General features: G+C 35.8%; 1 protein-coding gene across 1 annotated transcript in view; it reads right to left on the bottom strand.

Moving 5' to 3' along the window:
- Nucleotides 1–291: 291 nt before the first annotated feature.
- The window catches only part of LOC122561382 (poly [ADP-ribose] polymerase tankyrase-2-like), a 54,365-nt gene continuing 44,170 nt past the window's right edge, over nt 292–10,486 (bottom strand). The window contains exons 18-24 of the mRNA XM_043713146.1: nt 9,949–10,069; nt 8,896–8,993; nt 8,731–8,805; nt 8,533–8,638; nt 3,546–3,732; nt 2,274–2,430; nt 292–991 (exon numbers count right to left, since the gene is read on the bottom strand). Coding sequence (XP_043569081.1) covers nt 932–991; nt 2,274–2,430; nt 3,546–3,732; nt 8,533–8,638; nt 8,731–8,805; nt 8,896–8,993; nt 9,949–10,069 — 804 coding nt within the window. The 3' untranslated portion in view covers nt 292–931. The remainder of the gene's footprint in view (nt 992–2,273; nt 2,431–3,545; nt 3,733–8,532; nt 8,639–8,730; nt 8,806–8,895; nt 8,994–9,948; nt 10,070–10,486) is intronic.

The raw sequence follows: 10,486 nt of genomic DNA, 5'->3' as shown, positions 1-10,486 counted from the left end.
GATCTTTAAAAAATTGTGGGAAATAATGCACAGAACTGTCCAAATGTTTCACACAGATCACATGACCAGCAGTAAACATCTGGAAAGCAAAAATCTAGGTGAGGTAGCGTTTTTAGGTAAAAATAATTTTTAATGAATAAGTTTCATTGACTAAACTATGATTCTATTAAATGATAGTACAAAGACTACTTCAACTGAGGTACAAATCCTAGGATATCAACAAACCTCAATCAAGACTTATTTTACTCAACTGAAACAGCAAATCAATCCAACATAATATACACACACACATAGAATCAATCATGGCTCTTTATTTCACATATCTGTTGAATAAATAGTCAACTTCACAAATGTCCTGAATGGTGTGACAATTTGTTAAAATTGCTACTTCATAGCAGCCCTTGCCCAGTAGAGGTTTGTTTTGGTTTCGTTTAAGAAAAACCTTGTTTGCCAGAACACTGATACCTTCAAGCAAGTCGATGATGACTTAACTATAGGTGCCATTTCATTTTAAGAATAAAAGTGTAAATAAGTTACTGAGCTAGTACAAAATTCTTATTTACAACAGCTTTACAATAAAAACATGTCACAGTACACTTATGTGGAGCAGCAGTTAATCTTTTCTAGATTCTATAGAGACCATACTATACCATGATGTATATTGACAAAACAAAAATCAGTATTCTGGTGTATCAATACAATTATTTCAGCTACCTACATTAATTTACTAACAGAAAATACAGACTTTCTGCTGCAACATGGGAAGGCAAATTTCATAAGTTATTCAGTTTGGACACTATTTAAAGCTATGTGGATTACACAATTTAAAAATCAATGATGTAACATTTTCACTGATAAAACATGTGCATTGGATCCAATGTGCAGGATATCCTCCATAAGTACCAAATCTGATCATATGCACACTTCTGTATCAATCAGTTGAATTCTCTGGTTTCACAATTTGATACGTTATCAAATATTCTGGGTAAGCCTGATAGAAGAAAAAATAAACCTGAAATCAATTTTAAAGATAGACTCAAAAGCTTTAGCATGAACTATTAAAAGTGATCATGGTTAACATTTCGAATTTTAAATAGGTTTCACAGCATCAAACACATGCAGGAATAAAAAATACGTCAAGAAATCTAGTAACCCTAAATACATGCAAACAAGCATAAAAAGCTACCAGGAGCCGGAAAGCAAGTTTCTGGATTTATATTTAAAGCATAAGCCTACACCCTAAAGAAATGTAATATTTAAAATTTTAATATTATATTCATTTCATAAGATTATAGTTAGTATCATTCCAAGAAAACAATTCAATTTACGTTTGCTGAATTCTCATAGACAAGCTGTTTCCCTTAGGTTAGAGACTTGGATTTATGGACAAATGCACATATTAGAGACATCATGTCAAAGTCTCAAATGAATCTTAAGCAAATTGAAGGCAAATTCGCTCTTAGGATTAGAGCTACATAGTTGCGATATCTTCCATTAATTTTTTTTCATTTCCTCTTAATTTATGCTTGCTTCATAATAAATGTTAAAAATCACACAATGCCAGGTTATAGTCTAACTGGGTTACTTGGAGGCATCGGCTTTCGAAGCACTGCTTCTTCATCAGATTTTTTTTAAGATGAGAATCCCTACAGTGTGGAAACAGGCCCTTCGGCCCACACTGACCCTCCGAAGAGTAACTCACCCAGACCCATTTCCTTCTGACTAATGTACCTAACACTATGGGCAGTTTAGCATGGCCAATTCACCTAACCTGCACATCTTTGGACTGTGGGAGGAAACCGGAGCTCCTGGAGGAAACCCACGCAGACAAAAGGAGAATGTGCAAACTCCACACAGTCACCTGAGGCCAGAATCAAGCCTGGGACCTGGGTGCTGTGAGGCAGCAGTGCTAAGCACTGAGCCACCGTGCCGCCCCACCTGTTTCCTCATCTGTGAGGACCCTTTACTATAAATTGTGTCTTATGATTCTGCTTCACAACCACCTGATGAAGCAGTGCTCAAAAGCTAGTGCCTCCAAATAACCCAGTTGGACTATAAGCTGATGTTGTGATTTTTAACTTTGTCCACCACAGTCCAACACCAGCTCCTCCAAATAATTCATAATACAGTACTGCACATCCTTGAATCAAGTCTAGCTTCCCTTCTCTGCTCCATTCCCAAAAGTGGATATCTAATTAAACTAAATCTAACTGAAAATAATGTTATGATAGGGAAATACAGTTCACAAAAATACAAGTATTTCTTAAACACACCTGTTCACCTCTATAAATGACATATTCGGCCAATGCTAATCCATTCACACTAGGTCGGCCAGTAACAGAATGATGACCAGGAGGGGAATGAGCCATTTTCATTGCATTGAACTGCAAAAATGACTTGCCTAGTGTAACTCGGCAGAATACCATTTGTCTGGTAAATGTAAGGAGAACAAACCAAAATGAATTATAAACAGCCACTTCACATAAATAATGGAAATTATTTCCAAATATTGTATCACTTCATATTTATGAAATCAAGTTAAAACAGTAGATAATTGGAAAATGGTGGACCTTCATACTCACGACTTTTAAACAGGTATTCACCCAATAGGTGAATATTGCAGAAAATTGTACTTCAAGGAAAAAAAATACAAAGTATCACAGACTAAGCATTTTGCTAACTCCTAGCTGGGAAGTGTGTGAAATGCTGTTTTGCCCTCTGAATTAAGAGAAGACTTGCCTTTACAAAGCATCTTTCACCAAGAAAATATCGAAAGCATTTTGCAACCAATTTTCAAAATACAGTCAAATTTGCAACGTAGGAAATGTGGCAGCAAACTTGTGCATATCAGGCCCACGCAAACTACAGAGATAATATTTAGTTGTGATCATGATATAGGCAAGGACAATGGAAATAACTCCCCTGTTGTCAAAATGTTACTGTAGGATATTCTGCATGCTAAGAGAGCAGACAGACATTTCACCCAAAAGTTTACAGATGAATGCAACCTCCATTCAAACAAGGTGGCACAGCATCGTTGGCGATACTGATTTGTCAACATTTAACTTTAGACTTAACAGGAGTCTTTAATTTTTTTTAAACTTTCATCATGTGATGAGGGCATTGCTGGCTAAATCAGCACTTACTGCTCATCTTTAATTGCTCTCATAAGGATGGTAAGTCACCTCTTTGAATTACTGCAGTTCACTTTTTTTTGGTAGGGGTGGGAGAGGGAGAGGGGAGGAAGAAGAGGAGTGAAGTTAGCCACATCCATACAGTGGTAATAGTCAATACTAGTTACACATTAACGTTTGTTTCAATGTGATCTTTGGTTAATGGGGAGGAATGTTTAAACCACTAATGAAATCAAGAGTAGCAAAATAAATATAGGATTAATAACCACATAATAAATTAGTTTTCCAAATCAAAATTCTGGTAGTACCTGATATTTGTATACTCAAGATTGTGTAACACAAACTAATTCATTAAGTGCCCAAGATCATTCTATCAAGTGGAAATGTGAAAACAGAGATAATGAACCTTACCTATGACAAATGTAACAGGACCGATCTTTATGTATCGGACAGCCAGTACCACCACCTATTCCGTAGACATACTGGTTACTTTTAGATGAATTTTCAGCAAAGTATATGCCGGCTCCAAACATTCCACCAATGTAAGCATGCCTTTCATCAAAACCTTTGTGAATTATAGCATTTACAAAGGGGGAACCTATTGAGGACAAAAATTCCATTTACAATTCATATCAGAATCTGTTATAAACTCCACAGAGAAACAATTATACCAAGAATCTTCTGATCATTATCTTTCAAACGAATGTAATGTGATACAGTTCTATAATCATACTGTTTTTTTAAATAAGGAAGGAATTCAAACAATATATTAAATGCCAACAGCTACAGAATTAGTGTTATATTGTAAGTAAATATGTATGGTTTCAGAAGCATCAAAAATTAACTTCTGCCAAAAAACATTTATTGCAAATTATACTATTGTACAGTCGAGTTTGGAGAAAACCATTAGTATACTAAACTGTAGGAGTCAGGAATTCAACTATCAGTATACAAGATAAAAGCGTGTTGGGTTGTACATGAAGTTTGCTGGTTTCATTTTGTAGGTTATTTTAAGTATATAGTATGTCAAGCAAAGAAAAATAAAGAATCACTTTAAAATCAGCGAGTCTGCAACTGCTCATGTTTACTGAGCGAAAAAAAAGGAAAGAAAAGGATTTTTAGCATAGTGCTGATGTCAAGATGATTAGGAAAAGCATTTTGAGAATGAACTTTTGCCAATCCCTATAACTGCCCAAAAGTACTTAGTATTAGACAGGGTAGGAAATCCCAGAAGACATGCAGCACTGGCCATTCACAGTAGTCCTTCAATATGTTTGATGCAAGGCCCAAAGAGATCTTGGATCCTAGAGGGTTGTCAGTGAATCATAAAAGTTGCCAGTCAAGGTAACTTTATCATCCCACAACAAAACAAGCCAGACGTCAAAAAAAACAAAAGAAAAAGTTATCATTCATTATTCTTCTCATTACCTTCCAGGCAGATGTCTCAAATGCTCAACAGAGAAGTTCTTGAGGGGTGTGGTCACTATCGTATTGTGGAAATATAGCAGCTAATTTATATATAGCAAGGCAACACACACTGCACTGAAACAAGGGAGCAAATTAATTTTTAAAAATATTACGCATTCAATAATGGAATGTGGCCAGGCTAATGAAAGGGAACACTTGCACTTCTTAGAACAAAGGGATATTTTAAATCCCCGAAAAGCTAGATACTGATTCAGTTCAAAAGCAACAGCCAAAGAGTGTAACTGACTAGGTTATCAATTCCTCACTAACTAAATGAAGTGTTAATCTATATTACATGGCCAGGTCATTGTGACTTGAACCCACAACCAGCTCTGACAATGACTGCAATCATGGAGGAAAAGAGCAACACCATATTAATTTAAGCTATCAGCATCACAAATTAAACATACACTTATACATCAGTTCCAACCTAATTGCCATGGAGGGAGATTCAGCTGATGTGACTAATGACTCCACATCATTACTCCCAAAACTCCATATGGGAATCTCTTCAATTAGATTACCACTCTATTCACAGTACTGAGAAAGCTCTTACCCAAGTCACACAAGGCATTCAATGTGACAGTGATAAAGGTAAACCACTCCTCATTACCTTCTCAACCTGAGAGTTTTCCTGAAAAGTTTCAGCTTTTGCCTGCAACGTTGATCCTCCTGCTCCTGATGCTGCCTGACCTGATGTGCTCTTCCAGCACTACACTCTCAACTCTAATCTCCAGCATCTGCAGTCCTCACTTTCACCTACCTTCCCAAGTTGCCTGCAGCCTTTGACATAACTGACGACACCATCTCCTCCAACACTATGCTGTCATCCAAAAGATTGAGACCACACAAGCTTGGTGACATTCTTAACCAATTTCACCAGAAAGTTGGTTGCTGCTTCCATTTCTGTGCTCCCCATTATTTCTGGAAAATACCAATGATGTATGTTTGAGCCCCTCCAAGTTCTGAATCCCACATGGCAGATAGTGAGATTTGGGGATTCAATAAAATTTTGAATTAAAAGCTAACTAAATGACTACCGTGTAACAATTGTTGATTTTTAAAGAAAACCACCTTGTTCACTAAATCCCTTTAGGAAAGGAAATCTGTTGTCCTTACCTGATTTTGTTTGCATATGACTCCAGAGCCACAACAATGTGGCTGACTCTTAAATGGCCTATCACAGCACTCAGTACGAGGGAAATTAGGGATAGACAACAAATAAAAGTTATTCAAACCTACAGTGTGCGCGTTTTCAACAGCACCACGTCTCATTTCCGGATCATATTTGTGCTCACTGGCCAACTACAATGGCTCCCAGTCAAATAATGTTTTGATTTTAAGATTTTCACCCTTGCTTTCAACTCGCTGTACGGCATTCCTCTGTCCGTGAACCTCTCCAACCCCACTACCCTCCGCAATATCTGTGGACCTCTAATTCTGATTTTTTTCCCCTCCCATAGAATCCATGTGGAAACAGGCCATTTGGCCCAAGTCTACACGGACTCTGAAGAACATCCCACCCAGACTCACCCCCCTATCCTATCTTTGTAACCCTGCATTTCCCATGGCTAATCCACCTAACTTGGACATCCCTGGACACTATAGGTAATTTGACATGGCCAATCAACATAACCTGCACAACTTTGGACTGGGGGTGGAAACTGGAGTACCAAAAGGAAACCCATGCAGACATGGGGAGAATATGCAAACTCCACACAGACACAGTCAGCCGAGACTGGAATCAAAGCCAGATTCCTGGCGCCATGAGGCAGCGGTGCTAACTACTGAGCCACCATGCTGACTCTTGTGCTTTTGGAATTGCAAATGGTTCACTATAGGTGGCCTTGTATTCAGCTGTCTAGGTTCCTGGCTCTAGAATACCCTCCCCACAACTTCCTTTGTATTTCATCTACAGGTATTAAGAAACCTTGTATCTTTGACCTAGTCTTTTTGTCAAGTGCCCTGATGTAATGTTTGTGGCTCAAGGTCAAACCTTCACCCATAAAACATCTTGGGCATTTTATTGTGGTGATGATGTAATATAAACACATTTATTGTTGCTGTCAGCTCTAAATCCACCAAATGACAGTTGATGCAGACTGCAATTCATAGAGTCATTTCAATGAGGACAATGGATTAATTTGATATTAATCTCTTTGTAGAGTCTGAAAGATTTGCACAAATGTAAAGATATTTTTCTAGGAAAATTCCCTTCATCAATATATTTTGTGAGATCACATTTCAAATGTAAGTACTGATGATAAATCATTTACAATCCGAGTGTTGCAAGAAATCAGTGAACATAGAAAAAGTATTAAATCATGAAATGTTGTCAGGACCACGTGGTCGAAATGCGCACAGAATCTGGAGTATTATATATAAAAAAAATGCACTTTGCTCATCACAAATTGATTCAACATATGTACTCAAAATGTGACTTTGGAATACTGAACTTGTTTAAGTACAAATAATTTTTGAAAATTGAAAAGAAAGCTACATTTTATTAAAAAAACTTGTGAAGAGGATATGCTGACTGATACAATTTAAAGCATTATGAACCAATAATACCAAAAATAGCAATTCAGGTAACTTATGGGCGAGAAAAAAATTACATCAATCTGAAAAGTTGTGTGTTTCCCTTTTCACAGATTCTGCCTTGCTAACTGAATATTTCCAGTACTTTGTTATGTTTCAGATTTCCAACACCTACCTCTTTTTGCTTTTTGGAATATCAAACATTTGTTTTAAGTTGTGCTGAATAACAATAGCATTACTTTAAATTAAAACAATGATATGAGGATCAGAGGTTATATACAGCAATTAAAGCTAGAGAGATAGGTCCCATACATTTCCATATTTACATGTGGATTTTGACTTTCTTGTGGAGAAATATAAAATACTTTGTTTGGAGAAACAGAAAATATTTTTAAAAGGGGACAAACTATAGAGAGAAAGGAGAACTTAAAAATGTGACCTCAAGTTAAATGCACCATATATACTCGTGCACAAGTCGATCTCATGTAAACGTTGACCCCTTATTTTTGGCCTAAAAATCTTGTATTTTCCATATATCTCGTGTAAAAGTTGACCCTATTACATCGCATTATAAACCTCACATTAACCCACTTAAACGAAATTGTATTCATTCATTCATACCAGTAACTCTACTCATCGCTCTGTTTACTATATTGCATCTCCATTCATTCATTCACTCACAACTCTACTTAGTCCAGTTGGTTTACTGCAGCACATTTTGATTGATTGATTCATTCATTCATTCAGACCAGTACTAAGTCTATCGGTACTTACCGCATTTTGTTCACTATGCAACCAAAAGTTAATATCGTTAAAAAATTAATTTTAAATGTGTCATTATATCTGAATAGAAGGGAGATATATAAGCTACATATATCTTTAATTCTTTAAAAAAATTGTTAACGTTGCTGAAGTTCATAACATACAAGAGTAAATGGGAGGGAAATGGAAGAATTTGGCAGGAGAGTTCAAGATGCTTACACATTCAGAATTTAATAAAGGTTTCATTTTAAGTGTGCCATTATACCAGTCCATGACAATGTTGAACAGTGATTTTGCAGGATTACAATGAATCTTTGACATGTTAAATATTTGTACCGTTATAAATGAAATTTCCTACAGGTAATCCATTTTGATTTCTCTTGTTTTTAATCCAGTAACTACCTTTACCATAATTCAGTGTGTTTTTTTTTCTTTATCCGGGATTTGTCATGTGATCAAATAGACCTCTGCTAATAATACATATTTCGAACTGCAGCATGAATTTCAGCCCCTCAAAACTTGGATCCGTGTATTAGTCAACCCTATAAATTGAAACTTTGAAAAGTCTAAAAATTCAACTTTAGATGAGTATATAGGGTACTTCATGGAGATTTTGGTATTCATTGCTTACCATGAAACAGCATTCTTTCATTTGAATGGTTGTGATTTTCTTCCGACACTTCTTTCCTTCTGTGTGTATATCTCTCCCAGAGTCTTTTGTTACATACCCTTTGAATCTGAAATCATATTTCGGTGTGTTACCAATTCCAATTTGACATTATGGCAAAAATTAAAATGAGAGGAAAAATACAATTACAAAACATAATACCTTCAATAAGCTATATTTATTAAAGACTCCTCCAGCATGACCACCATCCCGGTGTTCTCTCACTGTACTCTGCATCTGTAGAACATTCATAACATTTAACCAAGAAAGGCACTGTGAATAAAGCACACTGCATATTTTTATTGGCATATAAAAATGCATGATCACCTCTTCCTCAACAGATTGGAATTCCTTATCTTCTGGTAGCAAATCAATCAGAATTGTACCACTGCTGGAAGTGTTTAAAGTTAGATATGGGTTGATGCCTGTTTTATAAAGAAAAGGAATTCATTACTTTTGATGTTTTTTGCATTTGAATTTTGACTTCAAACTTAATTCCTTCTAATATTGCAGCCTATTCCCTTTAATTCAATGCCACTTAGCACAATTTGTCTTAAATTAATTTTTCCAAAAAAATTCTCACAATGATGCCTTTTATATATTTCAAGGGCAGACATTCTCATCTGACCTCTGGAATTCAGCCCTTTTGTCCAGGTTTGGACTAAGGCTGTAATGAGGTCTGGAGTTGGATTGGCCCAAGTGGAACTTGAACTGAATATTGTTTGCAGGCTGTTGCCAACCAAGTATTGTTCGATAGAATGTCAAAGAAGGCTTCCATCACTTAAACACATTCAAAGTGGGCTCATGAAGCTTAATTCAAATTTAGTGGATAACTCTAATTTGTTTCTATAGAATTTGCTGATTAATGTTGGATCATAATAATATCTATCTTTCAACATTTTTAATAGAATACAAGTAGCAAAACAGTAACATAACTAAAACAATCTAAAGAATATATATTAGAATACAGTGATCATGTTATGCAAGAAGAGGTGGGAGCACTAGTTAAAAGTGTCTTGCATTCTCTACACACATTTTATTTTTGTAATACTTTTAAAATTAGATATGGATTAAATGCAAAATAGCAGCAAAATTCAAACAAAGAACAGTAGGAAGGGTTAAAAATAGTGCTCAGTTGTTTGCACATAATCATTTGTTTTTGTAAATGCTTCAATCTACCATTGCCCAAGCAATTGCCAGTTTTGGGTATGTAAAAATTAATGACAAGTCTTTTGAAAGGTGACAGTCAATTTCATATTTTCCTGGAAAATTACAAGCATGTACATTATTGAATTTACATATCAGGAACCTAAGTGAGTTATCTTAATAACTGAAGCAATACTATGTTTCTCATGAATATGGTAGAAATAAATACTTTACCTTGCTGCCCAGCTATTAAATGTTCAACTCTTTTAATGATTTTATGCCTGTGGCCATAAGCACTTATTCCAATTTCTTTGAGTTCTTTATGTCCCATTTCAACCAATACATCTAATGTGATCTACAACAAAATAAGAATCACAACCACACCTCAGTGAGTGCTTTTACAAGCTACAGCTATCAATTTAATAGCAATACCAGACTAAACTATTTAAAACAGCACAATCTGAAATCAACTGGCCCCAAGATACAACATCAAACCAATTAGAAATCAAGAGGCAAATGGGACTAGATCAGTTTAGGATAACTGACAAGTTGGACCGAAGAGTCTGTTTCCATGCTTATAATTCTATGTCTCTTAGATGGAGGGCAGAAATTAAACATTCAATTGAAGTATTAGAACTGATGCAAGTTCCACTGCCAAGACTAACAACGTAAATGAGATGAAGGCTAATCTCTGATGGCTGGTAAAATTAAAGTTAAAAATCTGCAGTTTTGTAGTGCAAGGTTCAGGCTGTTCAAGAATCAACAATCTTGA

The sequence above is a fragment of the Chiloscyllium plagiosum genome, chromosome 22 (genome assembly GCF_004010195.1).
Source record: "Chiloscyllium plagiosum isolate BGI_BamShark_2017 chromosome 22, ASM401019v2, whole genome shotgun sequence".
Classification (NCBI taxonomy): Eukaryota; Metazoa; Chordata; class Chondrichthyes; order Orectolobiformes; family Hemiscylliidae; genus Chiloscyllium; species Chiloscyllium plagiosum.
This window is presented reverse-complemented; position numbering and strand designations above follow the sequence as displayed.